This window comes from Leishmania panamensis, assembly GCF_000755165.1.
Source record: "Leishmania panamensis strain MHOM/PA/94/PSC-1 chromosome 25 sequence".
NCBI lineage: Eukaryota > Euglenozoa > Kinetoplastea > Trypanosomatida > Trypanosomatidae > Leishmania > Leishmania panamensis.
The window spans coordinates 19,105-33,064 of record NC_025871.1 but is presented as its reverse complement, the minus strand read 5'-3'; the positions used below and the strand labels follow the sequence as shown (position 1 = coordinate 33,064).

The following is a 13,960-nucleotide window of genomic DNA, read 5'->3' as shown; positions in this document are numbered from 1 at the left end:
TGCACGCGCGCAACGCTGCAGATATGTTATCGTCATCTTTTTTTCGTGTTTTCAGATGGAGACAAGCTGCCACATGGCAGTCAGCAAAAACAAAAGGTTTCGCACAGACGGCCACGCACCCTCCCATACACGCATCTCTCCCCCACAAGTAGGGGTGCAGCAGAGCGCAGCGCTTGAAAAGGCTCAATTTCAATTCTGCTGCACAGCCTATCCGCGTTATCTTGTTTGCTTTTCGATGTCTTTTGCTTCTTCTTTCGTTGTCCCTCTCTTTGGGAAAACATGCGCCACGTTTTCTGTCCTCCCGTACACCAAGTGTCCTCTGCATGGCTTCCCGCAATGGAGCACCTCACAGCGGTCACCACACCTTATCTCTATCTCACTGACTCGTCGCGATAGAGCTCTACCAGAGGCGTGCGTGTGCGCTTACACATACTGGAGGACACATAGTGCAGGTCTACTGGAAGGTGAGGCGAGAAGGCAATGCGTGAATGTGTTTGGAGGAACACGTAGGCGCGACTGAATGAACGTCTCCCTCCCGCGGGATCTCTAGCCTCTGTTGGCCTCATTGTTCTTCTCTGCTCCCTCCGAATCCGTTCTCTCTCTCTCACCCTCGATGGGGAATCACCTCTCGTTGCTACTTTTCACCGCGCTGTTGCGCGTGTTGCCCCCCCCCCCCCCCCCCCCGTGATGGTTGTTTTACCCATTCTTATTTTTAGGGGGAGAGAGGGGAACTTCTCGGATTTTGCTGCCCGCGTCACAAAAAGACAGATCCGGGCCTTTTACGTTGCCTCCCTCCGTGTACACTACAGCTGCGGCCTCCTGGTGCTGGCAGGCAGCTCTGGTCTCGCGCCGTGCCGAAGAGCCGTGCGAGCGCGGCGGCGCTTGTGCGGACCGTTCCCCACGAATGCACTTTCACGCACTGCTTTGGCCCTCCCCTCTCTGAGAGCGTCAAGCGATGAGCTCGTTGCGCGCCGGCACATTTTTGTCCGCGCCCCCCCCCCTCTCCCCTCCCTGCTGGACACACGCAGGCCTGTCAAAGGCGTGCAAATTCAGGAGACGCTGGAGTGTGCCCCTGCTGCGGCCGACTCATGCCAGTATCCCACCTGTGGCGGGACAGGCAGGCAAGCCATCCGGACACGCCTGCGGCGACAGCGATGGTGAGGGCAGATGAGGACAGCGAGCCTACTAGAGAGTAGCGTTGTGTTGGACCAGGTTCCAGGATGCAGAATGTGCGAGCGGTGTGCGCACGCGCTGCGAAGCACACCTGACGTGGTGTATCGCATCCGAGCAAGGCATCTGGAGACCGGAAGGGCATAGGCGGTGCGCGACAACGGCGCACAGAGAGCCCCACCGTGCGCCTGCGCGTGACAGACGCGGCGTCTCCTACGTCGGACCGTGTCGACTGCCGAGGCGCACGGTGCCGCAAGCATGGCGAGAGGCCCACTGCGTCACGCCATCGAGTCCACCAGGCTCCCACGTGAAGCGTCACCACGCCGTGCTATGGGAATGCTGTGGCTTGCAGCGACGGAGAGGGGAGCATGCCATGCAGGCGGGATGCTGGGCCTCTCAGGGGGCCCTGGTCTGCAGCTGGCCAACTTCGTCCTTGGGCCCATCCGGCAAGCGCCTGGACCACCCCCTGCGAACCGCACGACAGAAGCCACGGCCTCCGCTCCCTGAGCAGGCGCTTGGACACGACCACGCCCAGGTCTGCGTGGCGCCGGTCGCGCAGCACGCATCTGAAGAAGGGGCAATGCGAGGCGGTGAGGCGCGCCGCCCGATTCTACGGCAGGACGGCTCGTCCGAGACGACGCGGGCTCGGCCGTTGTGCAAGAGGGGGCGTGGGATGGAACTGGGGCTCTTTGCGTCTCATGTTTGGCGTGTTCGTCCTCGAGGGATACGCGGGACGCAGGAGAGTACCCCCCCTCTCCCCCCTTTTATTCGCTTCTGTTTCCTCTCTGTTTTCTACCACTGAGCAGCATTTGTATGTGCCCAGTTGTAGGGGCCCTCTGTGCAGCATAGAACAGGGGTCTCTTGTTTCGCTACTGGAGCGCTCTTGCCGAGCAATGTGTGAGTTTGTGTGGGTGTGGGCGTTGACTTTATCGTCTCCTTTGTGGTCTCCTCTTTCACGTTTTCTGTGGCGTGCGCATATGACGCAGGTGTGGCCCGTCTGCGCAAGTTTTTGCTCTTTTGCCTGCGCGCAAGACACTAAAGGCAAAACTGCCGCTTTTTTTCCTTGCACCCACTTTGGGTCTTCCCACCCCCTTTGACAGAGTTCCATCCCTCAGTTGCGATGATTTGTGTCGCGCCTTGTGCACACCATGCCTGCTCTCCACCTCCCCGGGCTCGCTGGCTTTTCTGCACGAGTGACAATGATGTTCCCCACTCATGCTGACCTCTCCGTCTCTCTCACTCTCTTTTGCTGGTCCGCGTCGCTGGATCTCGTCGGCCATAACAGGCGAAGAGCTCATATCTTTCTTTTTCTTCTTCACACATCGCTTCTCCCGAATGCGGTGCTCTGCGTTAGAGAGCAGCTGATCCAGTCGGGCTTTTCGCTGCGTGTTATGGCTTCTGGTGGTGCGTGTCTATGCGTATTCTGCTGCGCACCACGGAGTGAGGAATAAAAGACGCAGGCGCTTCTGCAGTGGTGTTGCTGGCTGTTTCAGTTGTTACGAACTTCACCGATCTGCAGCCCAATCCGCCTCAAAGCGCAGGTGCTACCCTTACAGAGATGCAACGAACGTTTCGTGTGGCGAAGGTCTCGCCAGTGCCCGTTCGGGATGTCGCCTTGACGTCTTCAAAATCGTATCATCCGCGGTATGCTCTGCCGCGGCGAATGACGCTCAGCTCCTCGTTCAACACCGTCACCGATAAGAACCGCTTCACCTCATTGGAACTCTTGCTGCAGAAGCTCAGCCACTACGTTGGACGCCGTCAATACAGGATGGCGTCTGATCTGACGCAGCATCTGGAGCAGTTCAAGGCGCTCGGCATCGACTGGCACGAACTCAAGTTTCTCCAGCGAGGCGAGCTCGTCGAGCTATTTAGTGGCCCATTGAAGCTCAACCATGCGGAGCGGGCGGTGCTACTCACTGCATTGGAGGCAAAGGTCTGCGGTGTGCTCTGCCGCGATACAACACGGCACTCCACGAAGCTGTGCCTGAATCCCGGTGTGGTGGAGCATGGGTGGCGCTGTGGTGAGGACGGGCACACAAATGACGTGTACTTCGAAGGGAAGGAGCAGGCGAACCCGGCGGTGCTCCAGTTGGCACACCGCTCTGTGTCTCGTGTGGCGCGTCGTGATGGCATCGACGTGGAGGTGCGTCATGAGCCCGACTTCGCCATTGTGGGCCGCAACTCGACTGAGCTGAACCCACGAATCTGGAATGCACCAAAACACAGCACATTTGTGGTGACGCCGATTGGCTATGAGTTTCGCGTCCACCCCGACGATCCGCGCGCCGTGCACCAGATTGAGCAAGCCGCTGCTGAGTGGGAGCTGCACCTGGAAGTTGTGCAGCAAGTCATCTCTGAGGTGCTAGAATTGTACGCCGTAGAGCGGGGAGAGCAGGCGTTGCATCTGATGCCAGGCGAAATAGGCGAACCGGACGTGCCGGAGGTGTACAGCAGCGCGTTTCATACACGGCGATCATCCTCATTGCAACCCAAAGAGGACGGTGCAGTCACAGAACACCGCATGATGAGCGCGAGTGGGGCCGAGAGGCCGTGGTTCCAGACACCGCTACCGCAGCGATTCACGCGTGGGGTGCCGAAGCTGCTTCCCTTCGCGCCAACGATCATCTTGCATAGCACCTTCCGGAGCATCGAGCGCGACATCAGCTCTGCCGATGTGAATCGCCGACTAATGCAGCCAGTCATGGACATTTCGTGCCTTGTGCACCCAAACGCGTGCTTCGGGTGGAATGCAGAGGAGGAGGAGCGTTCGACACGACTCATCCTGGACTACGCCAAGCGCATGCCATTCGCGCTCCCGTTCAACTTATATTTTCGTGTCGATCCTGCCAAGGTTCTTCGTGCGAAACCCGCCTTGGTTGTGGAGAAAGACACCTTACTACGTGCAAAATTCTCTCTCTTCGACTTGCGCCATTTTCGCTCAGCTGCGCGGACAACGGCGGCCGAATCAGATGATGCGTTGCACCCTACAGAACAGGAGAGTACGCACGGCTGTGCGTCTGTGACGCCGCTCTGAAGTTGTGTGCATTGACGCACGTTGAGTAACGGGGGCGCCAAATAGTGGACCCCGACACATTCGAAGAGAACCAGCAAAAGCCAAGGAAATACGTGAGCCGGCAGAAGGACTGCTTGCGGACAGCAGCGAGTGTGGGCATAGGCTGCAAAACTTGTTTGCTGCATCTTTTCCCCAAACCCCCCATGACACATGTGGGGAGTTTTCAGGCACCCCGCAGCAGCACAATCGTTGACTTTTGTCTTTTCACTGCGCAATGGTCGGCGAGTACAATGCATGTCTTTGCTTGACTGCGCACGTGCACCACTTCTTCTCTCTGCCGTTCTTGAATCCTGCGCCCCCATCTGCGGTTGCACGCATGCCTCTTCGTTGCGATTGCCGCCATGCACGGCCATACATGGCGACGGGTGCAGACGCAAATACGCCTCCTCACATCGTCGCTCTCTCTCTCTCTCAGTCGCTATTCTCAGGCAACACAAACACGTCTCATTTTTTTCCCCCTTCGCGTGCGCCATCAGTTGTGTGTGCTTTGTTCTCGCAGCTTAGCGAATATAAACGTTCTGGTCATCTTCACAGACTGTCTACTCTCGTTGAAGATATGGCCACTCCCGCCATCGCTAAAATGCGTGCCCGCAGCCGCCAACAGCCGATGCGGCTGTCTGATGAACAGAAGCTGAAGCGTCGAGAGGAGCGAGAGAACAAGAAGTCGGCCATCCCGAAGTGGCTTGTCTGGAGCATGCTCGTCATCGTTGTCGGATCGTCGCTAGTTAACATCTACTTCTCTGTGGTGCAGTCACCGAGGAGGATGGAATAAGTGACTGGCACTGCCATATGTGTCTTCGTCCCCAGGGTTCCGCTCCCAGCCCATCAACGGCTGTGGGTGTATTTTTTTGCCCCCTCTCTGCACTGCTCCTGTTCGTTTTTTGAGCTGCCTGGGAGCGCACAGGGAATTGTGCCCATGAGCAGAGCATATTTTTGCGTCTGCTACCATCGGGCGTAGATGTGCCGGACACACTTTTATAGTGTTACCCGATACGCTGATGGCAAGTCCTGCATCCCCTTCGCTACTCGTCCCTCCCTCTGCTCTGCTGATATCCACCTCGCGTTGAGAGTCGTGTGGATGCGCTTGTCGCCGAGATGTTGAAACGGCACATACCACAGTTGTGGATTAGCCCGTTATTACTGTTTCTCATCGGCGCTGCGTAGACGCTGATTTTGAAGGCGTCTGTGGAATAAAAGCGGCTCCTTTTTGTTCTCTGACGCTCCTCGTAACGACAAAAGGGGCGGCTCATGCGCTTGTGGCTAAACGTGTGTCTCTTTTGTTCTCTGATTCTCTCCCTTCGTAACGAGAGGGGGCAGACCTTTGTGCCGGGCATCCCAGTGTGTCCTCCACCTCCCCCTTCTGTGTGATGTGAAGCCAAGCAGTTCCCCATCCCTGTCAAAGTCGATCCATTGCTGGTGGTGGCACAGTCAAGCGCGTGCGACGTGGGAGGGTGAGAGCGGCATCTCACTGCTGATGCCAGTAGCCCGGACTTGAATGACGTGGGCGTTGGAGCGACCTGCGGCAGTGAACGCGCTGGTACCGTCCATGTGATGGTCAGAGTGTCAAGGCTACTCGAATGCATCTCACCTGGTCCTCGCTCTCCACAGGTCTGGGGAGCCTGTGTATTATCTAACAGGTTGGAACAGGCGGCGATCAGCGTAATGGGCGCGCCTGTGAGGCAGCCTCTGAGGCGATGTGTGTGTGTAGGCGTTGGAGTTCGAGGTGTGGGCCGTGTTCCGAGGATGGAGTTAGCGTGTTGCTTGTAACTTGCGTCGAATGCTACTTCGAATCAGGCGATGGGCCTGTGGCAGGCCGGGTGGAGCGGAGCGTCACTCATACACTACGGCAGAGTGGTCCTGATGAAAAGAGCGGCTTCTCTGAGTCCTTTGGGCTACCTATGGTAGTGAGTTGGGCTATTAATTGCTCACTACGATGTGCTAGCGCGTGGAAGAAGTGGAGGAAGTGGGGGGCCAAAGGTGACGTGAATTTGTTATCATCGAACGGTGCTCTGCTCAGACTGCCGAAAAGAAGGAAGGCGCGGGGAGACAACGCCGCCTACGCCTGCAGTGGTGTTTTTATTATTTTGTTTCGCGTGCATTTTCATTCTGCTCTTGCTCTCTCTCTCACTTGCTGACTCTTGCGATGTATGGTGTGGACAGGGTGTTACTTTGCTCCGTTCCCCCCATGCGGCTTGCCTGGTGGCTCAGGCACCGTTGGCAGGTATGGAGGGTGTGGTGCCGCAGCCCTGCGTGACAGACGCAAGGGGAACAAAGGAAAGCAGCACGCAGGCCTGTACACTAAGGGTGTTTCTTGAGAGCGATTTGGTACAATCTGTAGGGGAGCTAACGGAAACAGGAGGAGACGTTGGAGCTCACGAGATGCTTAGGTTCGCTTGACAGCCAACGGCAGTGGGCGGCTCGAGGCCATGAGCCCCCTATCTTTTTTGCTGGATTGAGTCTGTGGATTCTTCACTACGCACCGCACTGTCGGCAAAGAGGCGGTACAGCTCCATCGCACATCTTGAAAGTGCACAGCTGTTTCTCACTGTCAAGCGAGGCACTGGACAGTTGTGCTGGGGATCCTCCGCCACCGAGCCTCTCCCTTGCACGAGTCGCTGTGCCGCTCTCACTATTGTATTTGCTCTCCTTTCCTTTCTGCACCCCCCTCTCTTCTTCTCTCGAGATGTGTGGCGGTCCTCTTCTTCTTCTTTTATGCAGTGCGAATCATGTTGAGCAGGTGCTGCGCATTGTATCGCAGCTTCTTTGCTCGCACCTTTCAGGGCGGCATGGGGACAAACGTGAAGCGGCCGTATCGTATTGACATCCGTATGGAGCACGACAAGAAGCGGCGCAGTCGGCGCCGCATCATCGGGACTCGGCGGATGATGAAGTCATAGTAGAAAACGAAGGAGTTCTGATGTGTAGTATTAGGAGGGGGATACCGACTTGCACCTCTGTTCGTGTGCACGGTGGGTTATGACTCTGTGATCCCGCTGAGTGTCATATCTGTGTGCTCCTCCTGGTGTTGGCATCTGTAAGAAGGGAGCAACGCAAGAGCAACCAGGGTCAGGGAACCCCTAGCTGCAAGGTTACCTCCTCTGAGTCACAGGGTGGCACTGTGTTGTAGGTGGCGTGCATACCGAGGGGCCGTTCTCTGTGTTGTCACACTGGGATTGGCTTCCTCTGTTGTGGTGGTTGGCAAACGATTGAACACACGCTCGATAATCGAAACGCATAGGTGTGCACGGACCAGTGGTGTGGCTGTGTGCGAGCATCGTGCTCAGTCGCTCTCTGCAATGTATAGCTTCGGCTTTTGATCCCATGGGTTGTGGGCAGAGGCGCATGGTGTGTTCACTTCTCTCAAGCTGCCCATGCTGCCCATGCGCAACACGCAGCTGCCACCAGAGCATTTTTTTTCACGTTCCCTCGACTAGGGCTTGCTGCCTCCCACCTCTGCGCGGAGAAGCACACATGAACTAGTGACTGCTCTCCTCGAAAGGTTGGTCGTGTCTCATACCACCTTTACTCCGGCATCTTCCCTCCCTCTGAATGTTGCCTTTACCTTTGTTCTCGGTGTGTGTCAGTCAACCTCTCTCCCATGGTTGGCTTGCCGAGTGGAGCCGGGAAACTACACAACCCCCCCTCCCCTCCCCCCTACAGACACACTCACACAACTGCACGTACCTCAGCCTGCGCTGTGGTAGAGGTGCTACTCTTACTTGAAATAGCGCCATGCAATCGTCTCTCTACGGGAACTCGAGGGTGACGAAGGCGTCGAGCAGTGCCTCTAACCGCTACGAGCACATGGAGGAGGAGATTCACCGCGAGAATGAGGCGATGTTGCAGGCACTCAGCAGCAGTGTGAAGCATATGAAAGCGGTAGCCAGTCATCTGAACCGTGAGGCGGAGGAGCAAAATGAACTTCTCAAGTCACTCGACAAGGCCTTCCAGACCGCTCGTGGTGGCGTGCACTCGGCGGTCAACTCCGTCAAGAGTATAATGGGGCGCTACGGGTGGAGGTACACCGCCGTCTTTGGCTTTATGGGCTTCTTGCTTCTGTACTTCATCTACGCTGTCTTTGTGAAGCGGGCCTGAGGGAGGCGTTGGCCGTCCTGGGAAAGAAAGCGACACATTATGGTTGAGTCACCTGCCAAGATATATCCGCTGTGGTGTTACATCTGCGAAACCGCCCCACTTTCCTACCCGACGCACCCTACCACCGCGCTGCTTACTGCGCTCAGCGTAGATAAGGGTAGGCCATCTGTCTTTGCCGGCACTGGCCCATGGTGCTGGGGGATGTGCTCTACGGGTGCTTTGAATATGGAGTTGTTGGTGCTGTGTTTGCTTCGAGGGATTCTCTCTCGCTCGCTGCGTCGCTAGTCAAACGAAGAGCACTAATGTGTTCAGCAGCTTTTAGTGCTAGTACCTTCATGCAGTGCTGGGCGTGAAGGGAGCCAGGGATGGAACAGGTACCTGCTTGACATTGAATCCCAGGTTGCAATGCCAGGAGGATGGCGACAGGGTGGGGCTGCGCCTTGCTCCTGCAGACATCTGTCCACGCATCCCGTGCTCTTTGTTTTATCCAAGACCGCAGAGCACTATGGCTGCGCTCTTTCCTCTCTCGATCTCGGTCATCGATGCATTGCGTGACACATACGCGTGTTGTCCTTCTTTTTTCCACTCGTATCTCTTCCACACGATGCCTCCGCATCTGCGACTTTTACTGCCGCCATGTACACATAGCCGACCACCTCCGCTCCACCCCGTGCCCCCATGCGGAACACTCGTTCATTGGAATTTCTCTCTTTGCGCTCTCACCTCACCTCCTTCTCTCTGTGGGCGCTTACGTCTGTGCCAGTTGCGGTTTTATCGAACGAAACGGCGCCGCAGCCCTCTCTCTCTAGCATCAGTTGATCAACGCTCTCTCGGTCTACATCAGTAAAACTTTCGTTGTCGGCCCCGGGCGCAGAATTTTGCAATACCAGTAGGTATAATACCCCCGTGAGGTATGTTTCGAAGACTCAGCACCATCCCAACGAGGTGGACGGCCGGGGCGGTGTCTGGCGTTGGCGTGTCGGTGATAACTGCTAGGCCAAAGTCATACGCTGCAAAAGGCGAGGAGCAGATGGACGATGCGGAGTTTGAGCTCTTCGAGGACGACCTCTGGTTTCTCGACGAGCTCTGCGACGAAAACGTTGGTGACCTCTTCTCCTACATTCCTTCCTCCGATGCAACGCTGCTTGGACACGATCAGCCGCCGTCCAAATAAAAACCGCGACTGTGGGGCTTGCGTCAGCAGCGTGACGTGCTCCTATCTCACTGTAGACACTCTCATAAAAAATCCTTCCCTTTCCCTCCTCCGCGGACGAAATGCGGATCATCTCTCGTGACTTACTATTGTCTCCCCCCTTCTTAACTCGCTCTGTGTCTGTCACGCTGCTCTGCGTTGGAAACTCGTTGGCTTACTGGTGTATTTTCATATTTACAGAGATTTAACTGAGAAAGAGGGTCGCCCCATTTGTACGGTAGTGGTGGCCCTCGTTGTTCTCCTTACGGCAATCAGGGAAAGAGAAAGTGCAACGGTGCATGTCTGTTTCTGATTTCTTTTAACGTCTCTAGCGCAGCGGCGCAACTTACGTTTGTGTTGGGCAATGTGTTAGTGAGGGGCGACAGTGGTTTCACTTCGTTTTCGTTTTTCATGCAGCCTATCACGCGGCTTGCATACGTGTAGGCGAGCGCGATTTCCCACACTAAGGAGAGGCGCGTTAAGAACTGCGAAGCGTACCCTACCTGCGACAGGGGAACCCTTTAAAGGAGCCACTATGGACGCTCAGACTGCAGGGCATCGTGCACCATGCATGCAAGCGAGAAGAAGTGTGCAGGCATGCATTGGGGTGCTCTCCGTTTGTGTTCCTCGAATCAGAGGTGCTGCCTGGGGCGCGGGCTCAATTTGCACAACCGCGTTGTTGGAGGGTGATTCACGTCTTTCATCTGTGTGCGCTCCTCGACACCGCACGTGAAATGGTTTCTACTCGAGCTTTGCCCTTTCACAGTAACCGCTTCACAGCTTCCACTCTCTTCGTATCCCTCGTCTGTGTTGTCACCCACGAGCTCTGCCCTCCGCCCGCCACTATTTACTTCACCTTCTTTTCGGATCTCTTGTTTATTATGATCATCGGTATTGCCTCTGTGTGTAGAGTCACTTAGCACTCCGCCGCCATTGTTTTTCCCTCTCCCGTGCCGTTCCGTCGCTTCGTCGTTCACCTGCCTTTCGTTCACTTCACGTCGTTCCTTCCCGCCCTTTTCGCCTCAGAACGCACACGAGCAGCGTTCACGCGGACACCCTTACGTGTTGGGCAGGGACTTCGTCAAAAACTCACACAGACGTGGAGATACGCAAAACTCATCGCTTAGTGTCTCTCACCCCGACAGAGCAAAGATGGCCGCCCCAGTGCAACGCACCTCTGTCTTCGTGGGCGACTTGCCGGTCGACCTGCCTCGTCCAGAGGAAGCAATCAACAACCTCTTTAGCAGTGTTGCGCCCGTGGTTTCCGTGAAGGTTTGTCGCGACATTGCAACGCAGCGCTCCTTAGGCTACGGCTACGTTAATTTCCAGACTACTGCGGATGCCGAGAAGGTGATTGACGCACTCAACTTCACAGGCATTGCGCCGGGGCGTTACATCCGCGTCATGTTTGCCATCCGCGATCCGCTGCAGCGTAAGAGTGGCGCGAACAACATCTTCGTTAAAAAGCTGGATGCTGCTGTCAGTGCCAAAGCGCTGCAGGCGGCCTTCTCCAGGTGCGGTCGCGTGCTGTCGTGCAAGGTGGCCCTCGACTCGGAGGGCCACTCGAAAGGCTATGGTTTCGTGCAGTTCGAGACAGCTGACGGCGCGAAGGCCGCACTGGACATGAATGGTGCAAAGGTGGGGGATAGCGAGGTAGAGGTGGCCCCGTTTGTCCGCCGTGTCGACCGCGAGGCGATGGCCGCCAAATCCTTCCGGAACATCTACATCAAGAACATCAAGGCCACTGCAACGGAGGTGGACATGAGGACGACCTTGGAGAAATTCGGCAAGGTGACTTCCCTCTTTCTCGCGGAACACGCACCTTTCCTGACTAAATTTGCACTTGCCGTCTTCGAGGAGCACGAGGCTGCCGTGAAGGCAATCACAGAACTGAACGAATCGGAAGAGAGTGGCCTGACGGAGGAGGCAGTGAAGCTCGTCGTGTGCCGCGCGCTCTCCAAGAGTGAGCGCGACCGTGAGCGGAAGAAGACCGCTTCCCTCTACCAGAACCACGGCCGAAACCTCTACGTGAAGCACCTCCCTGACGACATCACGGATGACAAGCTGCGCGAGATCTTCGCGCCGTTTGGCAAGATTACCTCATGCGCCATCATGAGGGAGTCCAATGGGAGCCTCAGAGGTTTCGCCTTTGTCTGCTTTGAAGACAAGCAGCACGCCACGGCGGCGATGCGGGAGCTCAATGGCCGGTCCTTAGAGAACTCCAAGAAGCCCCTCTATGTGAGTCAGGCGGAGCAGAAGGATATGCGCATCCGCCTGCTTCAGCAGCGCCGTGCGGCGATGCGCCACCAGACCCGTATGGCGCCCCCAATGAACACGTTTCCGCAACAATGGCCACGCCAGCCATTCCCGCACATGGTGCAGCCCATGATGCTGCCACCACCGCCGCCGAACATGGGGATGCCGCAATTCATGTCTGGCCCAATGGTGCGCCGCCCTGTCATGGATGCACACCCTAGACAAGGCGAACCCATGCGTCCGCCGAACCGCTACACGTATCCGCGAGAGCAGTATCAACCGCAGCCGCAGCCGCGTCAGGACGGCATTGACGTGAACTATCTCAACACCCTCTCCCCGGAGCAGCAGAAGAACTACCTTGGCGAGCTTCTCTACAGTCGTATCATGCCAGTGGAGTCGTTCAACGCTGCCAAGATTACGGGTATGCTGCTCGAGATGAGTCGAGAGGAGATCTTTGAAGTCCTGCGCGACCACTTTGCCCTTCTCGCCAAGATTCAGGAGGCAAACGCAGTGCTCCAGCAGCACTCCGGCAACTAGCGCGGAGACACAGCTGTTTCCGTCTTCTGCGTAGAATTTCCCCTTTCTCCCCACCTCACCCCTTCTGTGCTGTGACACAATGAGTCGTTCGCATACCTCCAGTAGGGCGGGACTGCTCCATTACCTCTGTACTGACGCGGCTACGACGAGGGCAGTGTGACGCGGTCGCTGCAGGTACTCAGGGTGCGTCATGCCGTAGCTGTTTTGCTGTGGTGGCTGCGTTTGCTTTTGCGCTTCTACTGTGCGCAGAATGGACGGGGTGGGGTGGGGGGTTACGATCTTGTTCTGTGCATCGCACTGGTGGAGGACACTTAAACTCGCTATGACGTAACTAAACATTCAAACAAGGAAACAACTCGAGAGGGAAGGACAAGGCGAAACCAGTGTAACCAACCTGCGCACCGGAAAATGCCATTGGGGGCCCTCGCTACGAGCAAATCAGGGGAGTAATGAGCCAAGAGCTCCTAAGGGCAAGCCTGCGATGTATCTTCGGAGAAGATAATGACAGCTCTGACAAGCACAAGCGACGCCACCGCTGCCTCGGAGGACACCTTTGTTTTCTACTCGGTAGCTGCCTCTGTTTTGTTTTCTCTCTCTCTTTCTCTGAGGATCTTCCAACGAAGATGGGGCTTGCTGACGACTACAGCAACAACATGGCGCATGTGAGATGACGCCATGCGTCGTCATTCATCTGTGCTTGCCATTTCTGCCTGTGGTTCCGAAGCACGGATCTACACACACACACACACATGCATACCATAGCTGTGCACCCTGCGGATTTAGCAGCTGGCGCTGGGGGCCCCCTTCCCGAGTATCCCTGGTTGTTTCCACGGGCTGTCCTACTTTTGTGGTTCTGTGATGCACACCAATTTCCCTAGCTCCATAATGTGACTAGTCCGCACCGCAATGACTCTACGAGTGGCAGAGGAGGGCGTGCCACGCGGTCCTCACGCTTCTGTTACCGCAATACGAGCGCCCCCATATCTTGTCCTCAGCTGGATCGCTTCGTCGGCAGCGGCTCAGATGCCTTTTTTTTTTTTGGCTCACAGCTTTCTCCAGTGCTCAGGTACAAAAAAAAACCACTGAAAGGGCACTTCGACTTGGCATATCCGAGCGTTCACGTGTTTCAGCAGCAGAGGCGCTGAGTCGTGGTGCCCGTCTCTTTCCCACCTCCGTAGTGCAACGAAGAGAGTGGATGGTATCTTGGGGAGTACTCTAATGCCTCGCCTGTGATGCATGCTCGCTCTTAAACTTTCAAGCTTGTGTGCTCCCTTATGACTCTTCTCCATCCAACTCTCTCAACCTGTCTACCCATTTTCTTCTCCCTTTTGCTCAGCCTTTCATACGTGCACCTCCTGCCTACGTGACACGTGTTTTTGCGCGCTTTGCGCGCTGGTGCGCCTCGTTTGCGGAATCCGGCCATCGATCTTCTTTTGACGACTGAATACCTCCTCCCTTGAACGGGGAAACGAACAGACACAGGCTGGCACGGAATGGTAGCTGAACCAGTGCTGTTGTCTGACAGTTTTGCACGGAGCCTTCTCGTGAAAGCGGTGCCGACGTCCTCTCTCTCTCTTTCTCTTTCTCGTGCGCTGCACATCCCTGCATTTCTTCAACGGTGGTGGGCGCCAATT

At 56.3% G+C, this 13,960-nt stretch overlaps 4 protein-coding genes across 4 annotated transcripts, besides 2 other annotated features; all 4 read left to right on the top strand.

The window, feature by feature from the left end:
• Positions 1 to 810: 810 nt before the first annotated feature.
• Positions 811 to 1,843: a repeat region.
• A 990-nt stretch (positions 1,844 to 2,833) lies between these two features.
• On the top strand, positions 2,834 to 4,207 carry LPMP_250120 (hypothetical protein; the record flags this gene model as incomplete). The annotated part of the gene is made up of 1 exon (XM_010701282.1): positions 2,834 to 4,207. The coding sequence occupies one exon, from the start codon at positions 2,834 to 2,836 to the stop codon at positions 4,205 to 4,207; it is 1,374 nt and encodes a 457-aa protein (XP_010699584.1).
• A 595-nt stretch (positions 4,208 to 4,802) lies between these two features.
• Positions 4,803 to 5,018, top strand: LPMP_250110 (hypothetical protein; the record flags this gene model as incomplete). Its single annotated transcript, XM_010701281.1, has 1 exon — positions 4,803 to 5,018. One exon carries the CDS (start codon positions 4,803 to 4,805, stop codon positions 5,016 to 5,018), a length of 216 nt encoding a protein of 71 aa, XP_010699583.1.
• Positions 5,019 to 5,555: 537 nt separating this feature from the next.
• Positions 5,556 to 6,115: a repeat region.
• A 1,863-nt stretch (positions 6,116 to 7,978) lies between these two features.
• Positions 7,979 to 8,341, top strand: LPMP_250100 (Qc-SNARE protein, putative; the record flags this gene model as incomplete). The annotated part of the gene is made up of 1 exon (XM_010701280.1): positions 7,979 to 8,341. One exon carries the CDS (start codon positions 7,979 to 7,981, stop codon positions 8,339 to 8,341), a length of 363 nt encoding a protein of 120 aa, XP_010699582.1.
• Positions 8,342 to 10,685: 2,344 nt separating this feature from the next.
• On the top strand, positions 10,686 to 12,326 carry PABP3 (poly(A)-binding protein 3, putative; the record flags this gene model as incomplete). The annotated part of the gene is made up of 1 exon (XM_010701279.1): positions 10,686 to 12,326. One exon carries the CDS (start codon positions 10,686 to 10,688, stop codon positions 12,324 to 12,326), a length of 1,641 nt encoding a protein of 546 aa, XP_010699581.1.
• Between the last annotated feature and the right edge of the window lie 1,634 nt (positions 12,327 to 13,960).